General features: G+C 41.6%; 2 protein-coding genes across 3 annotated transcripts in view; one reads left to right on the top strand and one right to left on the bottom strand.

Annotated features, from left to right (window-relative positions):
* Nucleotides 1–2388, top strand: part of znf276 (zinc finger protein 276) — a 7389-nt gene extending 5001 nt beyond the window's left edge. The window contains exons 11-12 of one of the 2 annotated variants that reach the window (XM_041939380.1): nucleotides 457–556; nucleotides 666–2388. In XM_041939380.1, coding sequence (XP_041795314.1) covers nucleotides 457–556; nucleotides 666–942 — 377 coding nt within the window. In that variant the 3' untranslated portion in view covers nucleotides 943–2388. The remainder of the gene's footprint in view (nucleotides 1–456; nucleotides 557–665) is intronic. The other variant, XM_041939379.1, reaches the window with a different exon arrangement.
* Nucleotides 1804–24075, bottom strand: LOC121608197 (Fanconi anemia group A protein-like). Its single transcript, XM_041939378.1, has 42 exons — nucleotides 23888–24075; nucleotides 23263–23375; nucleotides 22606–22702; nucleotides 21965–22119; nucleotides 20855–20950; nucleotides 20135–20208; nucleotides 19270–19382; nucleotides 17969–18079; nucleotides 17741–17804; nucleotides 16626–16738; nucleotides 16175–16251; nucleotides 15496–15637; nucleotides 15034–15167; nucleotides 14293–14403; nucleotides 13473–13568; nucleotides 13231–13293; nucleotides 12682–12764; nucleotides 12499–12559; nucleotides 12319–12368; nucleotides 11993–12063; nucleotides 11625–11723; nucleotides 11267–11400; nucleotides 11064–11134; nucleotides 10710–10809; nucleotides 10355–10542; nucleotides 10159–10255; nucleotides 9061–9264; nucleotides 8831–8904; nucleotides 8586–8714; nucleotides 7982–8060; nucleotides 7630–7796; nucleotides 7440–7545; nucleotides 7264–7323; nucleotides 7044–7148; nucleotides 6604–6719; nucleotides 5555–5708; nucleotides 5078–5140; nucleotides 3967–4060; nucleotides 3798–3873; nucleotides 2970–3120; nucleotides 2778–2876; nucleotides 1804–2636 (listed from the first exon to the last, which is right to left on the bottom strand). Exons 1-42 carry the CDS (start codon nucleotides 23946–23948, stop codon nucleotides 2538–2540), a joined length of 4350 nt encoding a protein of 1449 aa, XP_041795312.1. The 5' UTR covers nucleotides 23949–24075; the 3' UTR covers nucleotides 1804–2537.

The raw sequence follows: 24075 nt of genomic DNA, 5'->3' as shown, positions 1-24075 counted from the left end.
GTGTCTAGCAGGCCATGCCTAGAAAAATCTGATTCTACTGCACAGGAAGTGGTGTATTTTCTGTTTGTGGGAGCAGCAGCGTCTGCTGGGCAAGAAAAATCAAAGGGAGAAAAAAATATTTCTCAACCACAATGTTGGCAATAGGAACAATAATAACACTTCCATGTATACTCACAATATCAGCCCTAAACCAGCCTAATGTAAGTAGTCACTCTGAAATTTATCACAACAATGGAAGCAGTGTGCACTCAACAGTTCCTCTCGTCTCCATCGTGATACCTGCTCCGTTTGTTTTGCTGTAATGGCTGAATGAGTTTGAATCAGCAAAGCGTAAACTTTGTCTTGAACTTGAAATGATGTGCCATGTTAAACAGACTGTCCCACCAGTTTAATCAGGAAGACATTAGCTTCAGGTATTAATGTGTATTTTCTGGCTTGTCCTCTGTGTGTTTCCAGAGGAGAGGAACTACATTTGTGACCAGTGCGGCCAAACCTTCAAACAGAGGAAACACCTTTCAGTTCACCAGATGAGACATTCAGGAGCCAAGCCACTACAGTAAGTGCAGTGTATAATTTAGATTTCAAAGTTTGCTTTCCAGTTTGAAAATCAGAGGCAAAGACAGGAGACACATGCTCTAAATGCTATTGGATTTTTTTCCCTTTAGATGTGAGGTGTGTGGCTTCCAGTGTCGCCAGCGGGCGTCACTAAAGTACCACATGACCAAACACAAGGCAGAGGCCGACTTGGAGTTTGCGTGCCTGATGTGCGGGAAACGTTTCGAGAAGGCCCACAATCTGAACGTCCACATGTCTATGGTCCACCCGCTGACTCAGGCCGAGGCTCAGAGAGGCAGCAGTCAGCAGCAGCAGCCGCCGCTGTACTCCGACCTGCACACCATCACTCTGACCGGGGAGGTGGTTCAGCAAGACCAGGACAGATGACGGCAGGGAGTCCAGGTCCACGTCTGCTGCACGCGTACATAAACTGTGGAACAGGGACAAGTTCTGACCACATGTACTGTAGTTTTCATTTTTCCACGTTCAGCTCTTGACTTGGGCCTGCTGTATGGCCACTGGCTTCACCGGCCAATACAAAACATATTTATCTCAGCTCTCTACCAACATACCAATTTTAGCATAAGATGAAAGTCAAACTGTTTCCTTCAACATAAATGAACATATATCGACCAATCTGTTGACAATACTGTCTCAAGGACAACTCTTAATGGTTTTCAAGAACCATTTTCAGTCCAGAATTAATCTGTTTTATTGTCAGCACTTCCTCCGACCAGTATACCACAAGTTTAGGTTTTAGCTTGTTCTAGGGGAAGCAGCAGTGTTTCCTTTACATGTAACATTGACAGACGCAGTAGTGCAACCTGATGCACTTCCCGTAGTTTGCGACAGTAAAATACGTTTGTCTGTCTTAAGGGAGAATAGATTTAAAAAAAATGTTATCCTGGATTTTAAAGTTGTAATCCTCAAGTTTTCAGTTATTTGACTTGGCAACACCTGTGGCCTGTCTCTTTAGCAGCTTTTTATAAATTGCACTGCTGTCCAAAAAAAAAAACCCCAAAACATTCCACGGCCTTGCCTTGTAGACTCATTTTGATGAACCATCACTGTTAGTGCTAAACTCAGTCTGTTACTTTAATGTGATGCAGCAGCAGTAGGAAATGTTGGGTTAGCATTAGCAGTAACTTGATACAGTTGGCCAGTAAACGGTGAGTGAGATCACTCACAAAGTTACAGTAACACTGGATTACACATGGCATTGTTTCCTGCCAGTCTCATGGTCGTACGTGTGATATTTAAATCCAGTGTGCGAATGGTGAACGCTGCCCCAACAATAAAAAACAGTATGTAAAGAGATAATAGAAAAAAATGGTGACCATAACTATCTTAAAAAAGTGGCGGATTTTGTGAAAATCTTGAGGATTATAGCTTGAAATGTCAACAACCACATCTGGTGCCTCTGTTAAAGATGATTTTACACTGCCTGTGGAGCTTATATACAGACATTTTTATTTGTAGCAGCCACATACTACCGACTGCGTAGCCTGCATAGACGCAGTGGTAAAGTCCTATAATGCAATATTCTTTTTACATAATACATGTAAAGCACTTAACCTCCTCACAGTGCAAATGGTTGTGCAGAACGATTTCTAAGAACATTCACTTCAGTTTTATAGGTCACTGTTTTTTTTATTAAGTTATTACAATGCTAAGTACTCTTTTTAAGAGGTTACCTCTGTATTGTAAACAGTGAAAAGGGCTTCAGATGTACATGTGTATAAGAGAGTCCTTTGTGCATTATGTACAAAAAGGCATGTAAATAAAATGTATAAAAGACGTTTTTTTACAAATCAGAGTATCAACATTTTTTTAACTTCACAGCTAAAATCTGAACAGTAAGTTTTGATAAATCTTACAACAGGAACATGTTGGTGTTAGATGGATTACATCAGAAGGCTGTATGCACGGTTACTGTTTGCTGTACGGTGGGTGACTCTGCCTGAGCGTCAGTCTGCAGCGGTTCAGAGGAAGTCCATCTCTGGGCTGAGGCTGTGAGGGTCGAGGTGGACAGAGAGGGCCGCTGCCACCTCTGGGTCCAGGTCTGCACACTGGGACTCCAGCTGGACCAGGACACCCGACAGCAGAGACACCAGACAGGGAGGAGTGATGAAGACCGGAGGGATGGGTGAATGTTGCTGACAGAAGATCTTACCAACATGCATGCTACAGATGTGTATGCACAGTATGTGTTGGTTGGTTACCTGTCTGAATTGGCTGGAGGACAGAGCAGCTGGAGACGTCTGCGAGATCGCTCTTAGAAGAAACTGCTTGGCATCACTCAGAATCTGGAATGGCTCCATCTGACAATTACAATTCACAGATTTGACGTCAGAAAAACGTCACAGGTTTGAGTGACATCACTCTGACGCAACCGTCATCTGAGGCTCTGTCACCTGATTGTCAGAGCGCTCCGTGGTTGGTGGAAGTGTGTGTCCTTCCAGGAAAAGCTGCATCAGACTGATGTAGCAGAGGACGGCCGTGTGGAGGAACCCTGGACAACATACAGCTCTCTGCTGCAGCTCAGCACTCTGCTGGAGCAGCAGGCTACACGCACATGCACACACAAAAACAATGTATATGCCATGTATTCATATTTGTCACAAATCTTTCTAATATATCTTACATAAAAAAACAAAACAAAACAGACAATGAAAAAGAACCATGAACAGGAAAGAAGTGAGCTTTTCTCAACAAAATTATTGATCTGTAAAAATAAAATCAGGCCTATAGAGCATTACATAGTCAATTTTTCCCAGGATGCTTTAAATTGTTCTAATTTAATGATTAGGATAGAGATACTGTTATCTTTTCCATTTTATGAATGTCCATTGTTATTTCCATCTGTGCATTTAAAGTTGGACTCTCGTGATAACCATTTCCACCAGCAGTATGTTCAATAAATATTCTCTTTTCAACCATTCTTAAGGTATATATCTAAAATATATAGTCTTAATTTCTAGGGGCATTTCACATTTGAAAATGTCTCGTGTTTCTTTCTCCAGTAGTCTCTGATGTTTTGCACATACTAGTTATTAAATATGTGACCTGATGCACTTCAACTAGTGGCTTTGGATTTTTGCAAACATGAAGCCGTTTATTTCCTGTTGTCCAGCTGGTTTCGGTCATGGGAAGTTTAAATCTATTGGCTGATCGACGGGTTAACTACAGGCAGTGTCTACAGTCTCTAAAGGTAGAAACATGGTGCTCTTAATAAAACTAACCTGTAAAAGGCCCAAGGCATCATTCGAGTAAATTGATCCGATGTCACCATGGTAACCGACTGGTAAACACTTTGTCCTTGAGTAGGGAGAAAAAAAGATACAAAACATCAATTTAATAATGCATAAATACAACAAAGACAAAATCATTTAATAACAGGCCGTACCGTACCGTTTGATTTAAAGACGAGCAGCCAGTCAGCAGAGTCCACCAACACAGACAGAAGTTCTGTGCAGAAAGTCCTGGTTCTCTGATGGTTCTCCTCCTACAGAAACAATCCCAGCCAGAACAGATTGTGTTAAAAGGCTTTGCTGCCATAAATGAGACGCTTTAGGCAAATAAGATTAGAAAAACAATAAATAACATGCTTTCATTTTATTATGGTCTTCATTCTTACTGTTCAGTCTAACCCCAGCTCTGAGCTACAGTTCACTGTTTTCATTTTAACTGGCAAACGGCACATCATATGCAATTACTTGTACAGTATTCTTGCCAAAAGCATGTCTTGGGTTTATTTGTGTCATCGTTTTTGTGCTTTTTTCAAAGCTTAAAAGTTTGGCCTAAGAGAGTGTGTATAGCTTAAATGAATTTGTAAAACCTTTGCATTGTCTTCAAGTAACAGATCAACATTTTGGGAAATATGCTTATTCGCCTTCTTCCTGAGAAGACTGATACCACTTTCATGGCTAAATATGAAGCTGGTTAGCTTAGCATAAAGACTGGAAACAGGGAAACGGCTGTGTCCAAAGGTAGCAAAATCTGGCTAACAGCTCCTCTAAAGTTCACACATTCACACATAGCTAAGGTGGCTCCTGGCTATAGCTTTATATCAGATATGTTTTTAACATGTATATAAAATATTTTATGTTGAATATGTTGAAGCTCAGCAAGAAAGCGAATACGTGTATTTTTCCAAATGTCAAACTATTCCTTTAACAAGGAATAGGCACTTGCCTGACACTCCTGTTGAGAGAGAAATACAAGTGCAGCAGTGCACTTCAATAAATACTCTCTTATCCATTAATTGCATAATAAACATTGAGCATAGTCCTTCCTGGACTATGTTGTATTTCTAAACAGTGTGGTTCTCAACAGGGCTTATGTGTAACAAAGAGGTAGAACATAAACAAGTGACTCACCATGTAAGTGAGTGTGCATGTTCTCATTAGGGTCTATCAGTCTGAGCTAGGCCTCACTAACAGACCTGCCTCTCTAACTGGATGTTAATACCTGGACCTGAACCCAACCTGTTGGTGTGTTGGGATAGTGCGTGGTAAATTACCTGAGGATACAGGAGCGCTGACAGATAGTTGTTTACAGACAGGAAAAGCAGAAAAACTAGCACCTGGAAGAAGACATGACACAGCGACAGGTAAATGCATGAAAGGTGGAAAACACGCCAAAAGTAACCTCTGGCTGTTTAGGGAACAAAACTAAAACTATTCACATCTGAAATGTACATTTTTAGAGAGCAGGAGCACTAACGAGGCACTAAACAGGCCCGGTGATACTAACTAGCATGCAGATGACTGAATGTCATGTTTATTTGTGGTTATAATAAACAACAAACCCACTATTAACTATGAACACAGTTTAACCACCATTACTGCCTAGCATGGCAGCATGATACAAACTGTAAAACACCGTATATACAGGTTGAGTTTTTGAATGAAAACACTAATATGCAAACACACTGGTTGATTTGGACTGACATGGGGTGGTGAAACTACATGAATATGCAAGAGTTCTTTACTCTCACCTGTCGATGCTGAACGCCCCTCTCTGGTCGCAGCGTATTCAGGGCAGCGCTGAAGGCCTGGCTGTCGCTCCCATGGCCTCGCCAGGCACGGTGCAGGCTGGCAGCCAGCAGCAGAGGTGTGGCTGCCGGCACTGGCGACGGGCCCTTCTCTAAACTGTACACAGGAATTCATTAATTAAGCAGTTAATGAATTCATTAATTTATATGCATCTGCCAGCCAGTTGTTTTGCAGTTTACATCCATGTCTGTCCAGACTCACATAATATATGTAGTGAAGGAATTTAATACTAGGTATTAAGTGTATTTTTTTGGTGAAATGGAAGTTATCACTATGTTGACGTGTATGATTCTAGTGAATCATTTCCAGGTAGAAACATGCGGTCTTCACTTCCAGACTATTTTCCAGAGGAGCACAGAGGACTGATGGACGTGGATGCTTCACACACATCTTCAACCTGATCTGTACAATCAGCACAGTCTCAAGGTGGACCCCCAAGGTTAGTGTCACCAGTTCTTGCCAAATGCGAAATATGGTCACAATCTGCCCTCTGTTCCTGAGTTAAGATGTTGAATAATGGCCAGAAAAGTGTTTTTGCAGAACATTATGATGTCACAGTGAAGTTGACCTTTGACCTTTTGGATATAAGGATGTCACCACTTCATTATTTTCTGTTATGAGGCATCTGTGTGAAAGTTTGCCCTAATTAGATAATTAATTCTTAAGTTATGGTCAAAAATGTGTTTTATGAGGTCACAGTGACCTTTGACCAATAAAATCTAGTCAATTCCTCCTTGAGTTCAAGTGAATATTTGTGCCAAATTTGAAGAAATTCCCTAGCGACAGGAGGCATTAATGTCTCCTTAACATGAGCTGGGGGGGGGGCACTGACACAAACCAGCAGAAAGACAAAACTTCCACTGGAATGGAAGCCAAAGGATCCAGAGATGGCTGCGTTATTCTGCCACGTGTTTTTAATCCCTCAAACTCCACAAAACAGTGAGGTGGATCACAAACTCAGAAATGGTGGTCGATGACAATCAGGTTTCACCTGCAGGCCCAGTTCTGACAGTCAGCAAGGAGCTGCAGCTGCTCTGGTAGAGGCTCTCCATCACATAGACGAGTCCACAGTGACAACAACACTGGAGATAGACGCTCCCACCAGTGCTAGACACACACACAAACACAAAACAAAAACACTGTGAAATTAATGCAGTATGGATATACTGATGGTAAAAAGCTAAATGCAGGATCATTTGCTACATCTGTCTTAAAATTTAAAAATCATTGTAGTCGTATATTGAACTTTCAAGATGAACATTTTTCATAGCACAAAACAAATTCCACTTGTTGTCACTGCAGTTTCATGTGTTGTCAAGGATCTTCTACAATGAGTCTTTATATCTCGAAATAACACAGACCACTGCATGAGAATCCAGAAAATGAAGCTTAAGCTAATTAAGTTCATTAGCTGTGGAGAACAAACTGTACCACTGTGGAGACCAGGAGCAGAGGGCAGCGCAGACTGATCTGAGACCAGGCTTTGTTGACTTCTTCTGCTGAGCGTCCACATCGTGCACTGGCACATAACACGCCCTGGAGAGACACAGACAGCAGACTCACTCTTCTTCTCCAAGGAGCTCGTGGACATACAGTAAGAAACGTCTCTCAGCTTTGATTTCTCTTCAGATATTAGTCGATTCATTCTCACCCTCAGGAGGTGTGCTATTAGATGGCAGGGCAGCAAGCCGGCTGGAGAACACGCCTTCCTCTGTCACATGACCAGAAGGAGAGGAATGCACACAAAGAAGGACGTGAGTCGCCAATCTTCTTAAAAAGGACAGAAATGTATTGAAATCAGATCTGAAAAAGAAGTCAGCTGTTCACCTGATGCTGGTTGATGTGTTCTATCAGCTTGTTACACTCCAGAGTCGTCCTCCCTCCTTCAGTCTTTATTTTAATGAAGAGCACTGGAGGGAGAGCCAGCAGCACTCTGTGACACACACACAGACACAGTTTTCAGTGGAAGCACATTACATGATAGAGGTGATCTACATGATAAATGTGTGTGTTTAACCTGTTCCACGTGTTCAGAGTGTGCTGCAGGCTGAGCTCGGCGCTGATGCTCGCTGAACCTGACGAGGAACATCTCTCAGACACCAACTCAAACAGGAAGTCACACACATCAGCTCTGCTTCTACGGCTGCTGGAGAGTTCAGTCACTTCCATCTCATACACAAGCTCCTACACAAATACACACACATGCACGCACAGGCACACACACACTGATTAGACATCACTTTTCTGAAGATTTTTTGCCTTTTCACTGTAAATGTTAAGAACCACAACAGCACACTAATAAACTGTTTTCACTTGTGTCAGCTGCACTGAAGTCACACACACATACAGTGCAAATACAGTGTACACACCTGTACTCTGGACAGGACGTCGGGCAGACAGGTCCCTGTTTCTGACACTCTGTGATCTAGCTTTTCCAGGCTCTGATGGCTGTTGACAGAAAACAGAGAGAGGAATTGAACTTTTACTAAAGAAGGAAATAACAATGCATATTCGCTTTGATTACACATTTATGTATTTCATTATCAGTATCTGTGTGTTATAAATAGGTTGCTTCTGATGCATTGCAGTTGGCGGACGACCTGCTCTACCTGCACAGTCTTAATGCTGGAGACTGAGCCGACGTACCTAAGCACAAAGCAAAAGCACTTGGACTTGAGCTGATTCTGTTCATTATCTGATGATGAAGACTTTTCAAAACCACTGTAAAGTTCACCTCGTACACTGAACAGTGAGCTGCATACACCTCAGGTGTCATTCATGCTGACCTCTGTAGTATCCTCTGATGGAGCGTTTCTACTGAATAGATCTGAATGAGACCAGCCTGTAGCATTAAGCTGCACAAATGAAGAATTCTACTACAATGTGATGCCTTTTGTAAGCTTTTTTTTATTACATTAACAGCACAAATTACATTAAACATACAAGATGCATTTTGTGAGCATGCACACCCACCTTAAGTGCTGGTCCATGATGGCATTAAGCATATGAGAACAGAGGGTCTTCATGTCTCCTCCACAGCCTCCCTGCTCCTCTGGACGAGACAGGAAGAGCTCCAAGCAGGCCCACTGCTGGTACTCCTGACTACACACACACACACACACACACAGTTATTACAGTATGTCTATTGACTTTGTTGACTTATCTACTGTACGTAAATGTACCTGCGAGAGTGTGTTTGTGTGTGTTTCCTGTCTTACCGCTCTGGGTCTGACAGGGCGTCTTCACCTCTCCGTACTCTGAGCTCATTAGCCAGCCATTCTGAGAACGACAACTTGACAAACATAGGAAAGAGCAAAGGTTGAGGATTTTGTTGTTGTCAATAAGATCAAGCCATCATTCAATTTCATTTAACAAACAAATGATAGTGAGGAAGCTCCTGATTACTCTCTGATGCTCACTGAGCAAAGGCTCAGTGGACCCATGTTACCTGATATTGTGGTATGAGCCCGAGCTGATAGAAAGCAGGGTGCCTCCACAGATGCCAGGCAGTCTTCCTCCAGGTGCTGTTGGTGTCTGTGGCAGTGCTCCACAGGCTGGGCAGGTTCTCCTCCTGGTAGTCACCAACGGGACCACCAGCAGTGATGGGAGCTCGTCTGGCTTCAGGCAACAGTCTTGGGATGAGGTACGTGAGCTGCACATACACACAGTTACATGGAGAGCTGAAGTAATACAGTTATACTATAATTAAGTAAGACACTTACAAACACATACGCTGATGTTATGAAGGCAGGAGGGGCTTTGACTAACTTTATTAAGAAGGTATTAATAGATCCTTTGTCCCTCTCCTCCCTCACAATGCATCAGTTTGAGTTTAGACATTTGTGCCTCAGTGGAATAATTTCTAGCAATTTGTTTGATCTTATTGACGACTGTAGTGAGTGCTACTCCACAGGAGTGGAGGACTGAACATTTGCTTTGCAGTGTGTCAGAGAACTGCAAATTAACATGTTTAGCTGTCATTTGAATGCTTGAAAGTAACTGTAGAGAGCTGTGTGCTGTAATGTACCTGGCCTGCTGAAACAAGATCAACTGATTAGACAATCAACAGAAAAGTAGCCATTTGGATAAAAGGATTCATCTTTTAAGCCATTTATGAAGAAGAGGCCAACCTGTGGCTGGTTCCAACCTCTCAAAAGTGAGATTCTGTTGGTTTTTTCTGTTTTATATCATAATAACATTATCATAAATCGGTTACTTTTTAGGTTTTGGATGTGGACTTTGGGAAATTAGGATGGGTATGTGTCACTATTTTATTGAAAATTTTATCAAGATAATAGTTATGGCTGCAAATAACAAAAGAGATGTTAGTTAGTCATCATCCATTGAGCAAAAGATCTGAAAAAATGTGGCAAAACGACCTGCATACACCTGTTCACTTTCTTTATATATTAAACATGGGCAGTTTCTACTGTTGCTTTATTATTTTTTAACATCTTAATGGTGTGAATACTTCCCTGTAGCTATTCCATAACCTGACACGAGTCTCATGACAGTTTTGTATAACACAACTCACAGAAAGACGTACCTTCTTATAGAGGCTGTTGAGGATGTAGTCCTGCTGTTGTTGCTGAGGCAGGGAGTCCCCCCTGCACATCCCATAACAAACAGCTGCCACACACAACCTGGACAGCACCAAGGAGACTGGGAGTAAAGGTCACAGCCAGGACAAGACTTTTTCTATAATAAGTCTAAAATGAGTCATCTACGGTTTGTAAGCTCACCTAACACAGAGGAGCATGTTAGTGTGTGTGCTGCAGACCAGCGCACAGCTGAGAGCTTCTCCAACAGGTACTGGCTTAGGCAGAATGGGCGGGACCAGCTGAACTAGAGGACCATGGGACATGGAGGCTTGGAGGTGGACCATAAATGCTGCCAGACCGAGTAAGTGGGCGGCACTCAGCGATGTCCCCTTTTTTTTGACAGAAGAGGTTTGGTTAATGTAATGTAATGAGCAGAATGACGAGGTGAAATGTTTTCTATCCGGTCTAAAAACTTAAAACAAAATAATACAGACAAGAAGTGAAACAGAGAGAGCCAACAGACATAAAATGAAAGAAAGAATTTGAAATAATGCACCTGGTTATGAAACAGGTCCCAGAGTCTGTGTATGAGGCCGGAGAGTAGCTGCTTGTTACCAATCAGCGCGCTGACAAACCGGGAGGCCCACATGTTTTGTCTGGAGAGTCACACACCACAGACTAAGGTGATCTCATAAAACACTGAAACCTGTTTTATTTCAGACCTGTTCACTGAAAACTAGATTTAGAGACTTTGGTGCTTGCTACAGATCATCTACTGTATGCAGTTAAATGGATGTGTATGGTCACTAAATACCACATTTGTGAGATTTTTTTCAACTTTTCAACACCTGGCAATATTCAAATTCCTTGTTTATTATTTGTAAGACTTTCAAACCTTTGTATTACTCACTTGTTAGGAGGGTTAGCTCGGGAAGCATCTAACATGCACTGGCAGAAGTTTCTCAGGATCATGTTGACAACCTGAGGGTATGACAGAGAGACTCTTTACAGAATATCTTCAAATGATATGCACGCAAACAGCTAATGAACACAGCAGAATCAGTCATTTTAAACATGAAAGCAAAGAAGACAAAGAATTTCATCAGGCCATACTTTGATGTGGAGCTCAGGGGACTGGGCAGTGTTGATGTGAAGTTTGAGGACTGACTGGCCAATCAGCTCATCAGGGCGGCAAGGGAAGATGACACTCAGAGTGTGTGAGATCCTGGACAGCTGGGCCGACATGTCTGAGGACACGCAGCCAACATGACAGGTATGGAGGTGAGGGATTCAAAGGTTGGGCTAAGCAAGTCCCCATGATGTAAAATCATTCAATTTAAGGGTGAAGACTTTGGTTATGGTTAAGTTTAGGCAAGTAGTGGCTATGTAATGTCCCTAAAACTGATATGAGTGTGTGCGCGCGCGTGAGAGAGTGCAATGTCCTGTATCTCCTTCCTTTATATCTGTTTACCTCCATTATTTTGCCCAACAAGTAGCCCTGTGAACTCCTGCAGCTGAATCTTCAGGACCTCCAGAGGATCATCATTAGTGTCCAAACACACTGTGCTGCCTGAAAACACAACACAGTGTGAATGCAGGCATCCGTCTCTCAATTATATGACTGCCGTACAAGATTACATCTATCTTTGTCAGTGTTAGGAGATTTCGGAACCCTCAAAGCTACTATGAGAAAACGACCGCAAGTTCAAAGTTGCACTGTTTTGTGTGTGGTTGTTTTTCTTGTTAGATCATTAGAGTAAATCAAACGTATGTAACAAACAACATTAAACGATTATCTTTGTCAGTATAGAACAAATGAGTGTTATAAAGAATACCCACACTCCTGCCGCCTCTGTTTGTGGCAGGACTCCACATAAGACGAATACTGTGCAGCAGGGATCTTATCTGCTCTGAACACAGACAAACAACTGTCATAAAAGTGAAAAAGTACACAAAGTAATCACAGATAATCATAACTGCTGAAGGATAACATTAACAGTCTGATGGTTATTCTTATCAGGCCCACAAACACAAACAAAAAATGATGGGTAATGATGCTAAATTGATATTTGTTAAAAGAATACATTTTGGGAGACGTAATAACAATTAACAGTGAACTGGAGGAGCTATAATGCACATTTTACAAGCTTCTGGTAATAACTCACTTTTTAAGAGCTTCTATGAAACTCATCCGAGTATCAGCTTTCACAGGCAGCTGGAAATGAAAGACAGGTAGACTTCATGCACGTGATGTGATTATTTGGGATGAAACAACAAAACCAACTTTCACATCACAGAGAATGTGTAGATCAAACATTGAATAACAGGAAGGTGAAGGTGCTCACCACTCTCGGCGTCAGCAGAGCAGGGAGGAATCGTGACAAGAAGTACGGCCTCCGGAAAATACTGAGAGGACAGAGCTATCAATGACCTGTCCATGTCTCTAATTCAGTTGTTACATCTACATGGAAGCCAGATTTTTAAAAGGACCCTCATACATTGGTGTATCTGATAATATGACTGAGTACCTGGCCTCCATGACTGTGGCAGAGATTCTTCCTGTGCTCTCAAACAGAGACAATGCCTTCTCCACATCCTGGACAGCATGGCACTGTGGCAGCACACACACAAACATTACACTGCTATATTGTAAAGATATATATTCATAGCTTAAAATACAACTTGATACAAATGAATATTTTTCTTCCAATCTACAAATCACATTTTGCTCAATAAAAAACTTAACTGTTCAAAGCTGGCATCAAATGTCTGGTCAGATCAATATTGATCATTTTTGCACATTGCAACCAAAATTCAGGAATAGTATCAGAGTCAGAATTGAAACAATGTAAATGCCGAAATATGGATGATTATTACAGCACACATCTGCAAGAGTGGGGCTGGTAGTTGATTAATATAATCTACTATATCAAAATTTATTAAACAGGTGCAGAGGTGTCAGTTTTACAAATCTCCACTATCCTACATCCAGTAAATTAATCAGCCAGAATGCTGAGGCACCCCAGACTCCTCAATAGGTGTCCTTACACCAAGACACCACTGGGTGTCACCGTTACCTGCACTGACGCACCACCTGCAGCAGAAACATCCTCATACAACCCCATGTCCTCCACTGACTCCTGCATGTATACAGACAGACAGACAGACAGACAGACACAGATTTTAAGAAAGGTAATCTCAGGGGCACTAATCATAACAATAAAATAATTATGTTGTGTTAAATTGCTTCATCATGACAAATTCAAACTACCGCAGCAATGACGTATGGAGGACCTTGACCCTTTACCCCTGCTCTTACCTTGAGGTCAGCCAGTCTGGTCTTGGCCAGAGAGACATACTCCATCAGGAGGTTACGGTGTTTCACAGGCACATATGGAGGGTGCAGGATGTGAACCTATCATAAAATGATCATTTAATGAGGGGTCATAAGCAAAAAGGTTGGAAACTGTTGGATTCATTTTATAAAATTAATTGTATTTTCTCAGCTTATCATGTGTTTTTACTAAAAAAAAATATTACTCTTAAAAGTAATGGGCAACTATAGTTGTCAGAATAATGCAGTCCAGTAAAAAGTGCAATATTTCCCTCAGAAAGGAGCAGAAGCCTAATGCAGAAGAAAACAGATATAGTAAATTACAAATACTGTACCTCAAAATTCAACATAAGTGCAGTACATCAGTAAATGAACACTGTTTACTTTCCACCACTGCTGCACACGGTGTAACTGATATGAAGTCATATTCTTCTGTAAGTGTTTCAAGTAGTTATGGTACGTTGTGCTGCATTCCCCACATATAGAATAAACTTGTGGATTTTTCCATTCATGTTTCACAACCCAGATTCCAAAATGTTGGCACGCTGTGTAAAACATTAATAAAACAGAACCATTTCTTCCTTATTCACATACGCTCAATTGAACAGTGAAGAGACAATATATGACAATATACAATGATTTTTTTTAAATATCTGCTTATTCTAGATTTAATGCTTGGGTATGAAAGGAGCATCCTCGAAAAGCTCAGTTGTTCACAAGCAAGGATGGAGGGTGGGTTGTTAACTCATGATTGTATGATATGAAGTCAATAATGTTTCAGTCAGAGATATATGCAGAATGTCACCTTGAGGTACTGTGGGGGTTCAAAGGGCACCAGGTCAGAAAGGAACTTCAGCAGAAACACAAGAGATTTCTTACTGGTTGCATGGTAGCCACTGCCTCCACCGAAAGACATCTGAGAAGGCACAAAATAATAATGCAGCTAATAAGATCAACTGAAACATGCACTGAGAACGATTACGCTCTCTGGACTTTTATCTATGACAAGAACAAACCGGCCCAACTGTCAAACTGACAATCTCAACGTCTTGTAATCTGCTGCATCATCTGTGTGATCAACAACCTTACCAAGCCACACAGACACACTATCCACCTGTTTTAAACATCTTGAAGAAAGCATACAGAACTGACAATTATCAAAGAAAAGAATATACAGCAGTGCAGGAAACATAAATATACAGATCAAAACTGATCAAAATCGGGTTTAAAAATTAACTACATACACCACACACCTCTGATACAGTGTATATGACGCAAGGTGCTTATTATAGAACTGCACAATTACTCAACCTTGCACTGGCTGTCACAGGAAGCCAGTGTATGTGACATCATGTACTTATTGTGTCCTTTGGCCTCTATTTCAGAGGCTTATTCACCATGAAGACAATTCAATTCGTCCACACAGATTATATGGTGAAGGCACAACCGACATGGTACTGAAAAAAGTAAAGGTGCTAAATATCAACAGCAGTGATCCAAACACATCAATAAACTATCAGCTAGTGTTGAAAAGCTGATATGAAACCTTGAACCAGTCGCTGTAGGAGGAGAAGATGGCGGCTCCCTCCAGCGCACCCTGTCGAGCCAACAGGAAGGCAGTGATCATGCTCTCCAGGTCATAGCCTTCGAATGCAGAGCTCAGCAGTCTGGACAGCAGCTCTGACAGAGGCAGAGAGACACAACAGACATGACAAGCTTCAATACCAACTCCTGTTTCCAATTGTCTGACAACAAAAGAGAGTCTGATTTTCTTTGTGCTCATATTAGTCTGATATATTTGTTTACTGGTGGAAGCTTTTATTAAAAATTTGAATTGCTAAATACTTCACTCATCTATGAGAAACTGCTGAGCTATGTTAATCCTAATGTGATCTGAATACACAAAGTGAAAAGTGTATTATTAAACTAGTTTAATAATACGGCACTTGGCATTTTTAATCCCGTACAACAGGTATTAGTAAAAGCCAGGTGCTCTCAGTTGGTTTACCTCTCAGGCTGGGCTGGGCGCACGGGTTATAAACCAGCAGAGTGGAGAGGAAGCACAGGACGTGTTTCCAGTTAACCTCGTGGGTTTCCAAAATCTGCTGCAGGTGACTCAGCAGCTGCTCCATGCTGAAGATCACAGCCAGCTTTTGCAGAAACACAGCAACAGTACAGGTGAGTTACAGCTGTTTGTTGCAGGTAAGAACACCATCACAGATAAATCAATACTCTGAGCACTGCGCTGAAGGCCGTACACCTGAAGCCTGAAGTGATTTGGCTGCTGTCTAGAGCCTAAAACACATGAGTGACACTGACTGTGTATGCAGCAGAGGAGTGACGCTAGTTACTGCTGACATGATGTGCAGTTTAGCGTAATTATAATGCTATAAAAACAGCATGACAGAGACACACACAGTCAGCCACTTGCAGAGATGCCAGCTAAAAGTCAGATTTCACAGATGGCTGTGAAGTATAAAGGCAAGAGCGCCAGTCTGAAAGCGCAACATATTTTGTGAGAAGCTAGAAAATGCAATTATTACACATATACCCTCTAACATGCAGTCATTTTAATCTTGACAAACTTATATGAGAAGGTTCATAAAAATAAAAATATGTAACAATAACAATAATGAAAATAATATTAATAAAGTAATAACGTTACAAGGAATTTATGAAACATTTACCTTGCGGAAAAGCAAGGTCATCAACTGGCTGGCTTTTGCAAATGTCCACTCGTTCTGCAGGGTGATGGCATCTGATACTGAGGACGTATGATTTAGTTGTTACATTTCAGATTTTTTTTTAACGGTTTTTGTTATCACAGTACATTACATACTAATGTCAAACCACTACAAACCAATAAGGGGCAGCATATCACCAGCATAAATGCCGCTCAGCTACATCTCTTAGCTGAAACTACGCAGGGCCATACTATCAGGCTATTGCCTCTTAAGGTACAAAGTGGTATTATGAGACAGGATGGGCTAACTGATAATGTTAGCTCATTTTTTGAATGTTTTACATTACAATTTTGCCCACATCTCACACATTGTTCCTTTAAAGCAAAATTGCAGCATAAGCATTATAAAACAAACAGCACAGAAAGGGTGAAAATGGTCGATAGGTGGTCTTTACCTGTTAGTCGAGGCTTGTAAGTGAGTGTCTGTGTGAGGGAGTGAGTGAAGAAACGCTGAAGAGCATCTGCTGATGCTGAAACTCCACACAATGAAGCATCAAATATCTGAATCCTGTATGAAACACGGGACAGAGGAGTAAGAAACAGAGACATCTAATATACCTACTCTCAGTGCTGAGGCAATGGTCAAAAATGACCCACTGTGTCCACTGTAGATAAAATACATAACGATGTTGAAAACCTTCATTAAAAGCCTCTTTTGGTTGGTGTTCTAGTAGAGAGTAGAGAGTGGCTGCTATCTTAGACTACCTCCATATTTAAATGTACAGCTTTCTGCTTCAGACAGGCTGAGAGTGTTAAGCATGCACACTGAGCAGAGAGAGCCAGTTACAGTTACTGTTACACTGAATTAAGCAGCCTGATCACAGGTGCCAGGTGCTCTGCTTCAGCATTTCAGGACCAGACGAGCGCCAGGAATGTTCACAGTCCAGTGTCAGAGTTTACTGAGAACAGGGCAGTACAGAAAAATCCTCTGTGCCAGCTGCCGTCCCGCTGGATTTAAGTGTTCAAATAAATGTGGTGAAGCTACCAGACAAGGCAGCAAGTCTGCATCTTTTGAAGTTTGACAGCTACAGCACCAGATGAAGCTAAAGTGGGCATGAGATCAAAACGGCACAGCTGAAGAGTGCAGAAACATCAGTTGGACCCACAAAATCCTGGTTTCCGTTGTGACATGACAGAAGCTGACCAACACGTATTACTGAGGTTCAAAACTGATGGTGTATCATCTGCTCTGACATCCCAAAATCAGCTGCGAGCCAGTAAGCTTGCTTGATTATTTTAGATTTTATTGTCAGATTAATCTTTATTTTATTTATCTCTTTGTTAGTCTGGAACTAGACACCTAAGAATTTCAATATACATTGTACTGTGTATGACTGTATGTGACAAAAAAAACTTACTTGACTTGGTATTGCTAACTGTCTGTTTGTGTTCTCTGTCATGTCCTGCACTAACATTTGTACTCAGGTCTCTTTCTTCAGACACAGGCCTCTATCTCAAAATGACTATATGAGTTTGTCAAGGTTAATAAGACAAATGAAAGACACAGAACCATAGCTCGGCTCCTGCTCCAGCAGTCTGCAGCGTCAGACTCTTTTCCACAGTGTCCAGAAGCCCTGAAAGACAGACAAAAGACAGAAAGATAAGAAGGACAAAAAAGTATTTTTTTTAAATGATACTTAGACGTCATAGCAGTTAAAGAAGGTGTGAATCAAAGTGCTTTATTAAATGGTTCATCAACACAGGACAGGTTAAGCGGGACAGGCACGTGTAGACTCACAGAAGAGCATGTTATCCAGCACTGAGCAGCAGAGCAGGGGGATCCTCCGGTCTGTAGCTGCCGGCTCGTTGCTCAGCTCAAAGCCAGTTCCCACCAAGACTCCAACCACAGCTAAAACACAGGAGATCTTGTATTAGTTTTAGCGTTGGCAGCAGCTTATGGCATTTGCCCAGGGCACTCAACATTTTATTGAGTGCCCTGGGCTGAAAAACTGCAAAAATTGAGAAAACACATTGTTAGTAATCCAGCATTTCGTGATGATGTAGAGTTTTAGCCAAAGTTTGCACATCATCTTTTCTGGCTAAACATGTGCATAAAAGACAGTCTCTGTTGCCCTCCCTCAAAGGTAGAGTGAGTCATTCATCTCTCCATCTTCACAATGCAATTACACGTTAGAATGCCACATTTACCGTCCCTCTCGCTCATCCCCTTGTGTTGAGTGGCTCGGTCCGAGCCACTTTGTTTGTTTACCACGCACAGAATGGTGGGCCATGAGGAGAGATTCTGTTTCCGGTTAAACAGTCCCCCACACAACATAAGAGTTGCTGGATGGTGAATTCAGACATATACATTTCATAAATGTGGGAAAGGATGGTTTCAGTTTATCAACTCATATAGAACAGATTTCAGGTAAAAGAGCATTAGTTGAATTATAACCCCCCTCATTCTCTGCAAACGGCAACATGGAGCTGAAAAATGAAGCCAACACGGAAGTGCCAAAAACTGCAATTCCTTGAATGACCACTTGAGGCTGATTCAAAAAGAGAGCCAATCCCCATAGACCCCCATATCAAAATGTCAAACTTCATAGCAGAAAGTGTTCATATAACTGTATGGGGAGGGGATTTTTACAAAATGAATTTGTTTACTCGCCTACATAACACTGTCTGTCAGACTGTGGTTTTGTGAAAGCTGCTTTTTGGGCATCCAAACTCCACCAAAGGGCATTAAATTTATCCAAGCACATTTGTCTTTGCAGCTCATCCAGTTTAGCACATTTCGAGCTTCGCTTTTTTTTTCATCACTGTGAGCTTCCCCACAAACTAACTTCGGAAAAAAAGTAATTTCTGTCTAGAGATATTTGTATTTCTGAGTTGCTATTTTTGTATTTCTGAAATGTCTCGTGGGCCGGATCAAACAGCCTTGCGATCTGGACGTTCCCCAACCCCGGTGAAGGTGATAACCTAATAGCTCATTGCAAGAATTGCAATGAGCTATTTGTTGACAAATGATCAAGCCCACAGCTTCCATGAGCAGTACCGCAGCTACAACTAGACGAGAGAGAGGATCTGTGTCCTTACTTGACAGCACTTTCTGTTGAACTTGTTTGGTCTCATCTCCCTCTACTTGTGGAGGTGTCCAGCTGCACAGAGCCTTCAACTGAGACACCAACCACAACCTTGCTCCTTCATCACTGAATGGAGAAAGAGAGGGAAGCACTGAGTGAGGGGTGAAAGATCATTTCCTGCAAAAAGGTGTAGGTGTCAGCTATGCTTTTAACTTTTACTATCCTCGAACTCTCCAAGAGTGGCTTGGATACCCTTCTCTGTTGTATGAAGCTTATATTTGAGTCCTTCTGTGAACTAAACTCAGTGAACCCCTTCCCAATCTTGTAAAATTAGCCTCAAATGCCTACTGAAGGCTTGCCCAAAGAAAAATGAAAGCTTGAACTATTTGAAGTATATGCATGGTTCTGGTCTCTTCTGATAGGTAACACTCAGCACACTCACAGTCACTGCAAGTGCTACTGGCATTGAGTAATAGCAGTTTGATCACATTGAACTAGAAGGTTTTTATTTCCACCTGAATTTTTTTTTTTTTTTTTTTTTTTTGCAAATAGTTGCCTGCAAATGACCATATCAGGGACTTTTTAGCTGGAAAACTGGATGGGAGCACAGCATGAAGCTTTACCCTAGTCCAAGTTCAATAAAAACTGATCACAATATTAGAGAAAATGAATATTTTCCATATGTTTTTCTAAAGGTATGTCTAGGCTAGTCTGGATGTTCAAGTTTGAATTTTCCATCATAAATTCAGTTTGTCTGTCTGAATTTAACATACCAATATGTGCAATGCTAAAAGAATAAAACCTGATCTCATGTTTTTGAAATTGCAGAACTTGTAACTCAAGCCACATAAAAATTATTGATATATAATGTTTCTTACCTCTCTAAGATGTACTTCAGAGTGAGAACGTTGTAAACGTGAAGATGGTACACCACCTCCAGTTTGGGTAGCCTCTGTAAAAACACCACATTAAATATTTCATTTAGTGCATCCATTCAATGATGTAATACGTTTTTCCTATCATGACAGTCTAGACCAATTGTAAAGGGATAAATGAATAAACTTTGTTTGCATTTTTTAAGTTATTTTAAAGGTAAATTAAAAGTAACTTACAAAAAATCAATTTGAGGCTAATTGTGATTTGTGACTTGACCAGGATGTCTCCAGGAAATGAATGTAAGTCTATGTAATGTCCCCACAAGTGGGTGTGTGTGTGTGCGTGCACTCCTGTTCATGCACTGTATCTGAGGCCTAATTTGCTTTTCCCGTAAAGTTATTTTATTTATATAGCCCAATACAACCAATAATAATTTGTCTCAAGGGGCTCTTTTTAAAGTTAAGGTAACCCTAACCTAAACCTAAACCAAGTACTCACCCTAAAATGTCATGATTTACGTAATGGGGTCCCACATTTTGGTCTCCAAGAAGTTGTCAGACCGCACACAATGTGTGGGCTTCCAGTGCTGGGACCCCACAAATATAGAAAATCACACACGCATGCATGTATGTGCACGTATCCGCACGTTCGCGTACACGTGCAGGTTGCGTACACGTGCAGGTCACGTACACACGCGCACACACACACACACACGCACACACCTGATCTCTTCTGTACTCCTGCCAGAGCAGTTTAGGGCAGAGGGCTCCCTGTGACAGCAGGTCTTTGCAGGACTCCAGTAGGACACGCAGCTGGACCTAGGGAGGACAGGAATGGGATGTACTGATTTCATATTTGACATGCTTTCTGCGCTCTGAACAAGAATGCTGCAGGAATGAAAGACGAAACTCAGGTGTGGCAACAGGGAAGTTAACCAGAAAATGCTAAGTCACTGTGCTACTAGCAAATCAGTGACTGCTCAACTGCTTTTGCTAATGCCTCCCTACAACTGAAATCCGGCAGCAAGTAGCATCAAATGACACACATCCACACACTGACTGGCTTAGCTGGCGCAAGAGGGGAAGGGAGATGAAATGTCTCTCTCAATATTTAATGCTCATTTTTTTCTTTCATCTGTCTGGAGCTGTCTCACCACAACCCCTAATTTATTCTAATAATTCTATTCAATTTTTTTCGAGCTGTGAGAAGGTCCTCCATTTAATTTGTGCATTGCATTATGGGAGAATTTTGTGCAACAGAGAAATGAACAATATTTAGTGTGCTTCCCATCTGGTTTCAGTACACTACATTTTGTCACTTTTTCCAGTGTAACAACACTGCTGCTTAGATTTAGAGTGTAATTAGAGAATCTGGGACACACTAATGGTCTGTTGAACAGCAATCTTAAATTTGAGAGGGGATGTGATATAGAGGCAGCTTTAGTCCTCTACAAACTAATAAGCTTATAATCCAAAGTAAGACTATTATGGGTTTTACGAAGCGCTTTACAAATATTATGTTTCTTTTGAAAGCCAGTACTGATATTGTAGACTCAAGATGCTGTCAACTGACTGTGTTTTTGCTTTTGTTTCAGAAAAAGCAAAAGTTCAAATGGTCCTTTAGATCAGGGGCAGGAGTTTTGCTGAAGACTGACTGAGCCAAACCTGGAAAACCAGCAGTGAGTAGCATCACCATCATCAATTGTATCAATCAATACATTGTATCAGGGTAGAATCAAAGCATTCACGCAACTGATACAATTGTTGCGTGAATCCTCACCTTGGATTTTGTGACAAAGAAGTATATGTCAGATCTAACAATGAAACACTTACTCTCTGAGAGGAAGTGAGCAGCCCTCTCCTCTTGTCCTCTTCGTCCTTCACCTCCTCAGTTTCAGTGACCTCCATCAGTCTCTCCAGCACCATCTTAACTGCCAGCACTGTCACCGGGACAGCCAGCTGCGAGGCCTGACGCCTCAGCTCACACACTGCCCACAGACAATACAACACATCCTGTAGTTTATAGTATTTACTTTGTGCATAGTATCTATTTGCTACAGCCTGTTGAGACACAGACTTATTAATCACCCATAGGCTACCTTTGTGGTGTATAGAAAGCAAAAGCAAGCAAACACCATCTGAAAACTGATAGTTGTCCAGGAGATAAACAGGCCGATGTGATGCAAAGGTTATGTGAATTTGTTAACGTCTGTTGCAGCTGAAGTATTAGATGTTAGAGAGTACTGACAAGCAACAAACACTGTGGATGGCAGAGTTGCTGGAGACTGCAGTACCACACTTTTCTTTCTTCATAGTTTTACAGCTGTTTGTGTCGTATTGAATGTGAATGTGTCTCGCAGCAGGTATCTCTGGGCCACAGTGTGTCACATGACCTGCCATTTCAAATTATTCCCCTTTGACAAATTGATGTGCAGCACAGAGGCTATTTCTGAGGCGTTATATCAAACACTCACCCAGCAGTGAGCCTGCCATGGCAGATGAGATGCGTGCAGACTCGGCCTGTTTCTGCTCTCCATTCTGAGCGTGAAGAATGTTGCACGGATCTGGACTCTACAAAACGTGCACAAAATACAGTAAAGATGCATTAATATAATTTTGGTGAAAGGTCACCAACAATTGAATTTGAACATATCATGTCACTATCATATCCACTTCTAAACAAGTCCCTTGCAAAACCAGTACATCGACCAGTAGATTGACTCTGAGGAAATTAAGGGTGAAGCAGCTCTTCTAAATCTTTAAAAAGCCTTTCTGCAGAGCATCATACATGCGTGATTCCCCCTCCAATAAAATGTCTTTTTTAGGCTAACGCAACCTTCCTTTGAGCCACAATGCAATGCAGGTATTTTCAACCCAAGCCAATCCAGTGGCATGTATGGTAAATGCAGTATAATGGCCAGTATAGGCTACAAATAATCCAATAAAGCCTACTATAATATTACAATTTCCTTTCTGGACCCATTTAGAGGCACATTTTTAGCAAATATGAAGTCATTTCATCATCTGACAGTCACGACAATGTCAGCTGTTGTCCGGAGATTAGTATGAAAGGTTATTATTCTGACAGTTTAATGTTTGTTGATCCGCCCTGCAGTCTCTGCCTCACTTACCCCCACCTCCCTGAGCAGAGCGCACAGGTCCTGCTGCTGCTCCAGCAGCTGGATCGCTGCCTCCTGCAGCCGCTGACCGTCGTCCTGCTTCGCCCTCTTCGCCACACGACCGGCTGGGAACACAACAGCAGGACCACAACATGGTGCTCAGACTTCTTCAAAACTTCGCATAGACACATCCAATACTGTATAGCACAGTGTGCTAAATAGTACAGAGCTTCTTTGTTGGACTAAAGTTATAGCAAAAACTACGCTACCTGTAAAAGTTGGCCAACTTAAACCAAGACGTGACATAACTTCAAGCACTGACACCTTTAGAAGTTTATTTTGTTGAAAAGAAATATAATTAGCCATGCTTCTCTTTTAGGGGCCACGCCGAACTTAACTTAAAAAGCTAGCGATTAAATATATCTATGATATTAACGTGGGTTTAAAACTAATTTGACTCCACAACCAATCAGTTACGCTACAAACTTCAGTATTCATCGAGATAATATATACGTAATGACACAACCGTGGCGAGTAGACTCGGTTTATGAGTGTATTTTTCATTTCCAGCAGTATTAACGTGCTGTTTAATCTGATACTCTTCAGTAACGTTAACTCGGTCCAGCTGTCAACACACCGAGGAGGTTGGAGAGAGTCCTTTTCTCAGAGACAAATCCACTCGACGCACCCACAGACATTTCACTTTGGCGAGCGAAAGTCGACTTTCGGCCAAATGTCCTTTTAAAATGAATACATTTACACTGTTACTGAACATTTACTGCGCTACACCACAGAAGTGATCGACAGAATTAATTCCCGGGCTTG

The sequence above is a fragment of the Chelmon rostratus genome, chromosome 6, assembly GCF_017976325.1.
Source record: "Chelmon rostratus isolate fCheRos1 chromosome 6, fCheRos1.pri, whole genome shotgun sequence".
NCBI lineage: Eukaryota > Metazoa > Chordata > Actinopteri > Chaetodontiformes > Chaetodontidae > Chelmon > Chelmon rostratus.
This window is presented reverse-complemented; position numbering and strand designations above follow the sequence as displayed.